At 30.9% G+C, this 13,417-nt stretch overlaps 1 protein-coding gene across 1 annotated transcript in view; it reads left to right on the top strand.

The window, feature by feature from the left end:
* Positions 1-9,827, top strand: part of LOC148282512 (RYamide receptor-like) — an 86,197-nt gene extending 76,370 nt beyond the window's left edge. The window contains exons 9-11 of the mRNA XM_088224993.1: positions 5,472-5,562; positions 8,100-8,186; positions 9,325-9,827. Of these exons, the coding sequence (XP_088081119.1) occupies positions 5,472-5,562; positions 8,100-8,186; positions 9,325-9,627 (481 nt within the window). The 3' untranslated portion in view covers positions 9,628-9,827. The remainder of the gene's footprint in view (positions 1-5,471; positions 5,563-8,099; positions 8,187-9,324) is intronic.
* Positions 9,828-13,417: the final 3,590 nt, after the last annotated feature.

The raw sequence follows: 13,417 nt of genomic DNA, 5'->3' as shown, positions 1-13,417 counted from the left end.
CCATTTCCTCATCCGCCTCAAACACGACGGTCGCTTTCTTGCGCCCGTTGCCATGACTATAATATAATTTCTGCTTGTACAACTCCCGTACGCTGCCCGCTTGAATGTAATTTAATATTAAATAACGTACTTACGATATTTAAACTTGAATTATTTATTCAATTTCCAAATTGAAATCGGATGAGAATTGTTTATTCCACATGACATAATTGAAAGGTTAAAATAGCACTATACATCGTAGAAATCAATGATGTGGATTAGATATTTTTCGAAAATTGCGAGTAAACTTTGATGTAAAACTTTGTTTGTTTGTAATATTTTCGTTTGAAAATTATGAATGACTAAATTTAAAAGTATTTCAATGTTTGTACATACTCGTATAACGTACCTACATGGAAGGTATTGCTTTTAGCAAGAAATTTGTTAAATTACACATATTTTTGTACTTAAATTTTAACAAAAATAAATAAGAGTGATTAATATATACAGAATCATGCATGTGAATGAACATAGTTATTTCTTTTGAAGTATTTAATAAAAAAATACAACCCTAAAATACTAAAATAAAAAATACAGTCAGAAAGTGAATCACATATTAGTTTTGATGATTGGTTAATAAACGATATGTAATTTGTTTTGTAGTATCCAGTCCACTTACAAAATTCAATCTGAAAAGATAATCTAGTTAGAAAGTGAACAACGTATGTGTTTTGATGCTTAATAGTAAATGAACGATGTGCAATTTGTTCTGTAGTATCCTGTCTACTCGTGGTGTAATGATCAGAGTGTGATTCAACCAAGCAAGAGGTCTCGGGTTCGATTCCTACAGGGTCGATATGAAATATTCATTTGAAAGGGTTCCTTCACACCAGAATATGTCCTTGGACTGGTAGTTGAAGCGTAAGACCGATCATCTTATCTTCATGCATAAATAAAAATATCAAGATACGCTGCGATTGGTGTACCAATGCAGTGCTTTATGCACCATTTGGTGCGGAAAGGGAATGATGATGATTCTGTCCACTTACAAAGTTCAATCCTAAAATATTTGATTAGAGAATCCAGTCAAAAAGTGAACCACGTAGTTATTTTGATGCTTTATTGGTAAATATAAACGATGTGCGATTTTTCGTAACTCTGTGGCAATGTTATCATAACCTTGCGTTTTCCTATTCTTCATATACTTAGCAGCATTTTTAATTTCTTCCATACTTATCTCTTTCGCATCGTCGTTTGCATTTATGTTAACTTGAGAAGGTGGTGCGCTGGCTATATTTCCTGTGTGCGTTTCGTACACATCCTCAAAATATTCCTTCCATCTCGTTTTAATTCCACTATCATTCGTCACAATTTTTCCACCGTTTCCTATTACCGCTGTCATACATCCACTATCCTTACTTTTTTAGGAATTTTTAACTGCTTTCCAGAATATTTTTATATTTTCTTGGAAATTTTTTGTCATTTTTATTCCCTCACTTTCTTTAAGTAATTATTTTCTTTCACACACACCTTGTTTTACTCTTTTCTTACATTCAACATATACACTTTTTAATGCGGCATACTTACTGGTATCTGTTTGACTGACTGTTAACAAGTTTAACCATGCTTTCTTCTTTACGAGTGTTAATAAAGTTTGCAAATCGTCCCTTTGCTATTAACACTGAGTTAGTCATTTTTGTCCTCTTTACAGGACGACGAAAAAACGACTTATTTTATTGAATTGAAGAAGAATATTTAACGCAAGTTTTTAATAGGCTACATTTTATGAATAAACTTATCATTTTAATACAGTTGAAGGCCGTAATTTAGTTGAGATTTCGATAAAATAAGCACTTCATCGTCCTGTAAAAGGAATAAAAAATTAGTATTGTTAGCTAAACCTATACTAGGTGCTTCTCTAGCTAAGCAACTGCTACGGAACAAATCGAAAATGCCAAGGTGACTAAGAATTAAACTGAATCTCCCAATAAATCAGAGAAACAAATTATCCAACCTAAAGAGCAAATTAGAATCAAGAATTAAGAGTGGGGAAGATAAGTTAACCATTAAATATATTAACGCTGTACCCAAAAGTATATCTACAATCCCAAAAAACTTAAATCGTAATCAAAAATTAAATTCTTCTAAAAAATTTATGAGGTATGTGGTACGAAACTACGGGAGTATTGAAAAATCGCACCCACATTATTGCTCTATGTTTTAGTCTTCACGGAAACTTGGCTTCATCTTGACATCGAAACTGCAGAACTCGGACTATTTAACCACAAGGTGTATCGCTTCGATAGAAATAATGACATCTGTTTCAAAACAAAAGGAGGTGGTGCGTTGACGGCTACCAATAAGAGTTTAATATCCAAAAAACTCAAGACTGTGCATAATAAAGTGAAACGTCTTTATGTACTACTAAATTTAAACAAGTTGAAAATAGTGATTGGTTGTTCCACCGTTATCTTACCCGAATGTATACCAAAATCATAATAAAGAAGCTGAACTTCTGAAATTTTTCTATTCTGATGCTAAATGTTTAATAATTTGTGACTATAATCTTCCAAATATAATGTAGGACACAAGATATACTAAAATACATATGTAAATAATAATAACATAACAGATGTTAAAAAATAAATCATTTACATGCCTTAGTATCTAAGTTTCAAACAGTTAAATTATGTAAAAAATTAAAAACAATCGTACATTAAGACCAGTATTTTGTAGCGATGCATCTACATCTGTATGTGAATCACTAGATATTGATTTTGCACCTGATGGACATCGTCCTGCTCTAGATATAAGTATGTATAGTTTTGGTACAAAAATCTTGAGCCGGTAAAGTCTATCCGTGATTTTAACAAAGCAAACTATCTGACAATATGTGATTCCCTTTCAAATGCTAATTGGTTATTTTTAAAACACACAATTACAGAATAATTTAAATAATGTTGTTGATACGTTTTATTACACCTTATATACATCAATTGATACGCATGTTCCAATGGAACAAATTTTTATTTCCATTATGGTTTAGCAAAGAATCGATTGATCTTATTTACATGAAAAAAAAAGCACATAAAATCTTTAAAATGTCTGGAAAACGGTCTGATTAAAGTATTTTTAAGAAGTTTAGATACGAATGTACAAAGTTTTCTCTCAGTTGCCATAATAAATATATAAACAGTTTTGAAAATTCGGTAAGAAGCGATGTCAAAAAATTATTTAATTCTTCGAAAACTCTTAAAAACGACAACACTTCTTTTCCATATGTTATGCACTATTCCTTAAAAACTGTAATTTTTTTTTGAGGTTTTTTCAATAGTGTGTACAAACAAAATTATCAGCAAGCCAATAAAACAGTGATCAAAAATAATGCAAATTTACAGCTTTCCTGCCTTTACATTGAGTTGTCGAATATAGAAAGAAGCATTTAAATATTGAAATCTAAATGTAGTTATGAACCCGACAAAATACCATCCATATTTATAAAAAAATGCATCGACAGAGGGATATTTTCCTGAATTGCAGAAATCAAGCTTTTTAACCCCGATATTTAAGAGTGGAGATAGGAATGACATCACAAATTACATATCAATATGCATACAATCCGCTATTCCAAAACTTTTTGATTAAAATATTTTGAGTAAAATATGGACATCATGGATTTATGTCATTTATCTCAACTCTTACTAACCTTATTTTATTCAAAAATATTATTTCAGAAACTTTTAAGAAACAAAAACAGATTGATTCAATCTATACTGATTTTAGCAAGACTTTTGATAAAGTATGTCTAAAAATTCTTGTGCATAAACTATCTACACCCCCAGTAACATAAATAGCTGAATGACTGATTAAATACAAAAATTCCTGTTTGGTGTTTAAAATAATTGAACCTAGGTTTGAGTCATGGGTTATCACTTATAGGAACAATTAATAGCTACTTACAAACCTAGAAAGTCCTAAATTTCTTCAGTTGTACACCTAATTTGGCAGTGATTAGTCGTTTTCTTGGAGTGTCCCTATTTTTTTAAAGCTAAATAACTACGAGACTTCAACTTTCGTTGGGGAAAAAATCTGTTATTGTTGCATTATCTAAAAAATACATTTCTAATTGTGATATAGAAAATCAAATACAATACAATGAATCAACTGTGAAAAGATTTCTGTAAAAAATTCAAGAAAGTGAGACACTAAACCGAAAAGTGGGCACATGATTAAAACGCTGGGCTTCTAAACGTGATGATCGTGTTCTTAAAAAAATATCGTTGAGAAATTGGTTCGCATCAGCTTTAAACTACCGGCTCTACGACTACAGGAAACTACCGGTGTCAGTGTTAGTGTACCTGCAAAAAAAACCTCTATTGAATCAGAAAATGAAAAAAAAAACCGTTTGGAATGGGCGAAAGAAAAATAAAATTTGACAGAGAATGATTAGGAAAGAGTTTTTTTTTCTGATGAATCAAAATTTAATTTGATTGGTCCAGATGGTTTGCAGACAGTTCGTCGCCAAGCCGGAGAACGATATAGTGACGATGTCTTGCACCCACAGTTAAACATTCGCTTTATATCATGGTGTGGGGATGCATCACAAAAATGTGTTTTGGTAATTTAATAATTATAGAAGGGTCAGCGAATGCTGAAAAATATGATGAAATAATTTTTGAGGGTGTTGTGCCAACAATGATTGAAAACGTATCTGAAGGAAAATGATGACCCTGTATTTCAGGATGATTCTGCGTCTTACCATCGGACTCGTTCTGTGAGTGAATTTTTTTTAAATGCGTATTGATGGTATACCTTATTGAATTTAACATTATTGAGACTAACTTTGGTGTTTTTCTTCGTAAGGTATTGCAGCTTAAAGAATCATTGGGAATTAATTCGCTTTTATTGCCAGGAAATAGCCTAGATTTTAACGTAGAAAATTTATGGACCGTAATGGGAAAAAGATTTAGGAAGAAATCTCCGAAACCGGTGCAGGAGTTAAAAAGTGTAATTGAACAAGTATAGTATGAAGATTTTTTGAGTAAGCTGTTGAAATCCATATTTTATTGTTATAATTAAATAATAAATATTTTTTAAAGATTCTTTAGGGTGTTTTATTTACTTAATAAATTGTGAAGAATAAATCTAGACAGTCTAAACCACGGAACCACAACCGACTCAACACTACGTTACTAACAACGTAGTATTATTTGTAACCGCACATGTCCACGCAACTTGTTCATAAATGTATGCTGAAATGTGGCAGAGTCAAAAAATAAACTATGGAATAAGCTTAGTATAGTTATACTAGTTCGTAATTTTTTTATTAGTTACCTTTTTACTATACCGGGTGTAAATGGTTACATCGGGTGAAGTTTTCCGTTGGTACAAGTTTGATATAAGGAAATCTAACAAGTAAAGCCCTTTATTTATAATTATAAAAACGTTCAATCGTATTTAAGATTTTTTAAATACTTGTTTGTTTGTTTCAGGTATCGCTACATCAACATAATCTTTTTTTGTTTCGATTGGTTGGCCATGAGTAATTCTTGCTACAATCCATTTATTTACGGAATTTATAATGTAAGTTCTTTCACTGTTTACATAAAAAAATACAACTCATCAGTGAGCGGGTATGTATATTGTGGGTGAACTTACTTACCCCAAAGCCTTGTGCTTTAGCTTAGATTAATATTTGATACAGTTCAGAAAGTTCTCCGAACGGTGGGTGGGAACCAGTACCAACTTATATTTTTAATTTGTTTGTATTTATTTATATTCGAAATAAATAAAACAGCATTGTTGAAATTAGCTGTAATGAATTTTACATTCAACTTTGATTATACATTTCGATTTTGGTGTATTTCAACACTAAAACATATATTTCAATCCTTTTTTTCTCTAACAAGCTTCTGTATTTTTATATTAGAGTTTTAAATATTGTATTTGTTGCAATAGTGAAATTTTTAATTCGATTTATTTGTATTTTATTTATTTCAAGAACACTAACTTAAATACAAAGCAAAAAAATGCTATGTTTTCTAATTTCTGAAATCTTCACCCCTTTCCAGAGTAAATCATTTCATTAGAAGAACATGTATATCGAGTCGTCAAACATCAAACTACATGATAATAAAACTATTTTGAATGTTTTATTATATGATACTTGAATAAGTTAATAAAGATAGACCAATATCTCATTGGACTAATTATACCAGACTAAAAGTATAACTGCAAAAGTGCAAATTTTCGGGAAAGCAATGAACCCAATTATTTAGCTACAGAACTCATATTTTGCTAAATGGGTTATTATTTACAGATACCTCCATTTGTGTAACACCATTCAAGTAATTTTTACAAATAACAGAAATATTCCAGATATACTTCTTGAACCATTAAAAATAGGACAGCAATGTGTCTACTTATACTACTAGAACCAACTAATACTATTTGTACAACTCGATGAATTTTATTTATTTATTTATTTAATGCACAAAATACACAATTTTACATAGATACAATTATATGTTTTTTATGTCCCGACTTGTTAGAAAATTCCATGGTAAGTCGGGACTCTTCGATATATAAATCAAAAATATTTATTTACATATTAAAACAATATACAAGCATTCAAAACAATATGCAAAATAATCAAAACAATATACAAAATAATAATAGAAAAATATAAATAATAAAAATTTATACATGTCGAAAAATGGAACGTAGAAAAGTTATATAATAAAACGTATGACAGTGATGATAAACACATACATATATATATTTGGATAATAATGAAAAGAGCAGCGGTGTTATATATTTATTCCCAAAGCAATCTCATACAGTGGTCTGTACCCCTCGATACAATCCAATTATGGATCTTCATCTTAAATAAAGACGTTGTTTTGGAGAACTTAATATGTTCATCCAAGACGTTGAACACTCTCGGAGCTATCTATGAAAAGTGTCTCCGACCAAACATTGTACGCGTCCTCGGTATTAAGATGTTTCGGTTACGCGAAAACCTCATACGGGCATTCTGTTGGGACCTCCTTCCGTAGTCGCCTGACTAATGACAGAAATGAGTCTATTTTTATTACTGAGACCATCTTGTACTATTCGCGCTACTGAAAATATGACGCAAATGTGCATACTTATTTATTAAAACCAAAGTTTAATGAGTATAAAGTTAACAAATTACAAGAGGGATGGAGAATACCTTAAATAAGGGAACGTGGAAGTCAAGGCATTTACAGGGCGTATGACTTGTCATTGGCTGGTTAATAACCCCCGAGGGGGTGAAATCCAGTCTTTTGTCTATGAACATTTGGAAAAACTCAAATATTGAGTATAAAGTTGTTTATTTATGTTTTGAGTAGTCACAGCAGTGTACTGTTAATACCACTGATGCAAGAATGTACAAGGAACATTTTTGCATATAAATCACAAAATCAACACAAATGCATTTACACTTTTATGTCCGCCTACCAAAGAAATAATAGCAAAAATAACAATTAAAAATGAAACATAAACACATGTTGCAATAAACATCTGGACACAACACGGACTATCTCTTCGTTTTAGTAACGAGAGAACTCTTTTAATACGCTTTGATCGCTCTAATTTTCTTGCCTCCCCTTTCATAGTAGTAGCTGCTCGATTATGGAATAATCTACCCACCAATGTTATAGACGCCCCTTCTTCATTTATATTTAAGTCAAGATTGAAATGTCACTCTCTAAGTATTTAAGTCGTTCCTTTATCCTTTTTATTTCCTTCCCATCCCCTTTCCTCTCTTCATAGTATAGTGTTAATTTTTAGTATGCATTTTTATTTTCTTAATATTTGTTATTAATTTATATATAAAATTGTAAGATTCAATATGTCCATGTACTTGTAATTTTCTCAAACTGAACGGTTTGGGTAGGTAGAAATAAATTGCCTTAAGGCAATATGCCCGCCCTTATATGTTTATAGAGTGTAAAATAAACTAAGGAGTTAAAGTTCCATCTTGAATCTGCTGTTGCTTTTGCAATTCATTAAGATATTTGATGAACATGTTATTATAATATTTTTCGTTTGTTCGTAATTGAAATAAATTAATATAATGATGTCATTGACAGGAAAAGTTCAAGAAAGAGTTCAAGCAACGCTTCTCGTGTTTGAAGTGTGGGCGGAAGCGGCCAACTTCATCGAGTTCTGATAACACGGTAACTATTTTAATATGGTAAATGTTACACAGCGTGTCAAGTGTTCAATTTAACCGGCAAATGACAGATCCTGTAAATAGGTCCTGTATAATGCCTAAACTTCCATATTTCCCATTTAAAAATGTTTTTTTATCTCTCTTGCAATAAATTTAGATCTTAATAACTCTCAGGAAGTGAAATCCCGCCAGTCTACAAACATTTTGACATAAAACATTGTTGGTTAAACTAACTGTTCTTTACATTTAAAAATTAATACCTTAATGTACTGCGATTTTGTAAGCAATATCAGGTAGGTAACAATCGTGTTTTAGTTGATGTGTTTGTTTTAATCTTAAACAAATTAATATGTCAACAATGTTTTTAGTATGTCAAAATGCTTGCAGACTGGCTGGATTTTTTCCCTAGAGAGTTGTTCATATTTAAATTTGTTGCAACAGAGATGGAAAATATTTTTGAGAAGGGAATATGGGAGTCTAGACATTTACAGGGCATATGACGTGTCATTGGCTGGTTTAAGATACCACTTTATAACCTTCATTATTCTGCTTATGTCATCATTTATACACTGTGTAACATTCATCATTCTGCCTGGACACCCATATTCCCTTCTCAAAAATATTTTCTCTCTCTGTGGCACCAAATTTAAATATGAACAACTCCCTAGTTAGAAAATCCAGCCAGGCTACAAGCATTTGGACATACTCAAAACATCGTTGAATTAACTACCTGGTAGAAGAAGAAGTATACAAAATTGAAAAATTGTTTTCTGGCGTTGCCTAGTAGGTGAATTGGTTCAGTCGGATGAATCTCACCCACACGATAAAGGTTTCAGCTCTTTCACTTCACTAAAGCCAACAGATGGAAGAGTTGAGGAAATGTGCATGTTCAAACATAGGCAGAATAGTGAATGTTGCACAGTGTATTAAGTGGCCACTTACACCAGCCAATGACAGGTCATACTCCCTGTAAATGCCTAGACTCCCATATTATCTTATCGAAAATGTTTTCCCTCTCAGTTGCAACAAATTGAAAAATTAATATGTTATTCTGACATACTGAATAGCCAGTAGGTTGTTTATTCGGTACATTTTTGGATTTTCTTAGATTTTTGTCGAATAAATGAGCATAATTTTATTAGGATAAGAACGACTCTCTGCCGAACACGGACGTCTCGTTCGTGCGCTCGGCCAGCAGCGCACGCGTTTCTCACAGAGGGAAGAGGGGTGTCGCCACTGCCGCCTCCATGCAGCTTCGTAGCCCCCTCGTGCGCTCCCAGAACACCGACTCCCTCCGCTCCGAGCCGAGCGCGTCGCTTCGGCGCGAAGAAGAGGATTCGCCCGTCGAAAGATTGTGCCTCCACAGACGAGAGACCCAAGAAGAATCGCTTCCCATGACTGAAATCATAGTGGAGCTCAGCGACAAAACGTCGAATGAAAATTGAATAGGTATTATTTTTTTTAATGCCATTCCAAATCCGAATTTTTAAGTGATTCGCTACAAAAGCGTGTATTAGTCAATTTTCGTGCTCAATTTTTCTCTTTCTGTGCCAAATACATCCGCACGTTACTGTGATGTGTAGTCATTACACATGCGAAAAATTAGGTATTTGAAATATGGGATATTCATAGGCAATTGCTTCAATTGTTTATAGCCTAAGTCTAAAGTAACAATATTTTAAAACTCTTGCTAAAAACATGAAAAAACCATTAGCTCGTATTCGCAACACGAATGAAAGAACCACCCTTGACGAAATTCTACTAAGCTACTAATTGGCGTCTGGCAGTACTACCGGGAATTTTTCTCTTAGAACGTGTACCGCGTGAAATTGTCTCTCTCGCTCCAAAATATGTCTGTGGTATCGAGAGTGAGACGTAAAGAACGTGTGGGTTAATTGTGTAGTCGATTCTTTTTCATGTCATACGCCGCGACATGGGACACATGGGTAAACTTTTTATTATATTCGTGATTTATCCTCGAATTCTGGTAACATTTATAAAATATATATTCAAGTAATTAGATGCAATGTGTACTTGCTACAAAGCGCCGGGAAGGGAGAGTAAATAATAACGTCGAGTGTTTAATTATTCCAAGAGCTTAAATCGGTAAGTAAAGTAAAAATAATATATCATAGATGAAATCGATAGGTAATCTAAGAAAAAATAATAAAACCAAAAATTAGGTTGGTATAGGAGTTGGGTAAGTATGCATATTAACGACATGTTTTCGAAACACAGTTCTAAAAATATGCTATCCCATAAGTACGAGTAGTCAATATATTAGGTAACTTCAATAACTTCCGTTTTATTATCATAATGCGGACAAAGGGAAATTATTTTTACAACTAAAATACGATATCTTTATTTTGCAACTATTGTTGAGAGCTGTCCTCTAATATACAAAGAAAATAACAGAAAAATTCTTTGTTTCATTGAATTATATTTATCAAAAAAGGGTAGCCGACTATTCCATTATAATAAAAGACGTTTTTTTTATATTTTATAATCATTTTTGTATCATAACCGTGTTTCAGAGAGAAAACCACAATATTCATAATATTGTACTGCAGATTGCTTCGCTAGTAAATATCTATTGTTAACAAATGGATTATAATGCAAAACTTTTCTCTCCATATTCAAGTTTTCAATCGGGTCATGGTCCAGTGGCTTGTGTCCCGAACTAACGGCTCAAAGGTCTGTGGTTCGAATCCCACTCTACCCCAACTCGATTCCCATTTTCTAATAGTGAGTAATTTACAACTAGTTGGAAATGGCCCTCAAAATTAATTATTTGGGTAAATCATAAGAACGCAAATATTTATTTTCCTTTTAAAAAAAATAGTTCAAGTCCTGATGTACGCAAATATAGGTATATTTTTTTTTAAGTAATTTTTCTTTTTTACTGCCGCACATTGCTGCATATCGAACGTTATTCATTTTTAACAATTGTCAGTACAATTAATTATGTCACTGGTTGATTACATAATAAATTTCCCTCGTTGTGCTAAGATTAGATTATTTGTGTTTAATGTGTCTTACAAAATACATTAAAACAGAATAAAGGAAAACACGCTTCTTGTTAAGTACTATTAATAAGATATTTAATTGAAATTATAAATAAAAAATATTCTACCATCATATATAATGATTTGTCTTACTAAAATATATTGAACTTGAGCATTTTTTTTGTACGGCTCCAAAAAAAGTTGAGGAAATAATCAGTTCCTCAAGATGTACAATATGTTGAGAATTATTATCAGTTACTCATAATGAATATATTATATAAAGTTTATATTTGAAGCACTAACTTTGTGGTTATTCATTATAATAAAATAAGTATATAATGAATAACCAAATAAACAATACTTCTTTTAGTCCTCTCCTGTCTTACTTTGAAAATAATGATATCAAATTACTACTCGTGTAAGAAAAAACCACTTGATTTATTGGGTCCACGTGTAGTATTAAGTGAACATGGTAAAAATAAAATAAAAAGGAATCAATTCAATCATTAGTTACGTAAACCTCGACAAAGAAGCTTGTTTGCTTTGAAACCGGTAGGTGAAAAATAAAAATTAGTGGTTAAAAACAAAGTTGTTTTATTTATTTTATTATATATCTCATATAAAGTTTATATTTGAAGCACCAACTTTGTGGTTATTCATTATAATAAAATAAATAAAATAACTTTGTTTTTAACCACTAATTTAACATTAAACCGGCTTTCTTAACATAACTAATATATAGGAACATTGTTAAAAAATCACACAGTCCATAAATATATTAAATCAGGGATATACCAATTAAAGTGTAATGATTGCGATTCAATCTACATTGGAAAAACTAAAAGAAACTTTTATATTAGAGTAAAAAAAACATTTAAGATCCTTAAGTCTTAATAATTTTTCTGAATTCGTAAATCATCTGATAGAAAATAATCATAACTTCATTAAAGACACTGGATTAAAAGTACTTCATGTTGAAAATAAAACATTAAAATTAGACAACTTAGAAATTAAAAAAAGCGATTCATGATAAGAAAACAATAATTAATAACCAAATAAACAATATTTATTTTAGTCCTCTCCTGTCTTACTTCGAAAATAGTGATATCAAATTACCACCCGCGTAAGGAACAAACGACTTGATTTATTGGGTCCACGTGTAGTATTTAGTGAACACATTTAAGGTTTATATCTTTTTAATTTATGAAAACTTAATTGGTCTTTTTATGTTAAAAAATTGTCGTTTTTAATACTTATTTTGTATGACTGTGTGTTTTCTAAATAAAATAAAATAAAATAAAAAATAAATGATAAAAATAAAAAAGGAATCAATTCATTTGTTACGTAAACCTTGACGAAGAAGTTTGTTTGCTTTGAAACCGGTCGGTGGAAAATAAAAATTAGTGGTTAAAAACAAATTTATTTTATTTATTTGAATATATTATAAAGTCAGTTTCTCATAATGTATGTTGTTAATTGTAGCCCGATTTTCATTTAATAGTAATTATTTATAAATAAATCATTAAATTAGAAGTATGGATTTCATTTGAATAAAGATGGAATAATGGTAGAGTGTGAAATGCGGCCACTTAAACCAGTCAATGACAGGTCATAAACCCTGTAAATACATAGCCTTCTCTAATAATGTTCTCAATCTCTGTTTTAATATGTTAATATTTGTAATTTTTTTATGTTTTCTTTTAATGAATACTGGTTATCAAACTGATAATAAAACCACAAAGTTCACGAAACAAATGTTTTTATCTTATAATATAATATGTTTGTATCTTAAAATATAATATGTTTTTATCCAACGATATATAATGTTTTTATCCTTAAATATAATATGTTTTTTCAGAAAAATAAGCTTTATTTTATTGAAATATATTTGAATTATTTACACACATGTCCACCCTTATTTTTTTTATTTTTTTTTATTTTGTCTTTAAATAGTACAAACATAATAAATAAATGTCCTAATATTAACTTATATCTAATTATTATTAAAACCTATACTAATAATCAACATTTTTCAAACAATATACGTACACTTAAAAATAAAATTTCTATAAAGCTAACACGAATAAGATTACTTTTTAAGACTTATCTGCTAAACACCCAATATTACACCCACTCACCCACCCTCTCACACACTTACATTTACACAAACATACAAGTATGTATTGTACGTGTTTTTAATGTGTTTCTGTAAATATCTGTCATTGGTTTT

The sequence above is a fragment of the Micrasema longulum genome, unplaced genomic scaffold, assembly GCF_059751315.1.
Source record: "Micrasema longulum isolate JH-2025_06_02 unplaced genomic scaffold, ASM5975131v1 h1tg000322l, whole genome shotgun sequence".
Lineage (NCBI taxonomy): Eukaryota > Metazoa > Arthropoda > Insecta > Trichoptera > Brachycentridae > Micrasema > Micrasema longulum.
This window is presented reverse-complemented; position numbering and strand designations above follow the sequence as displayed.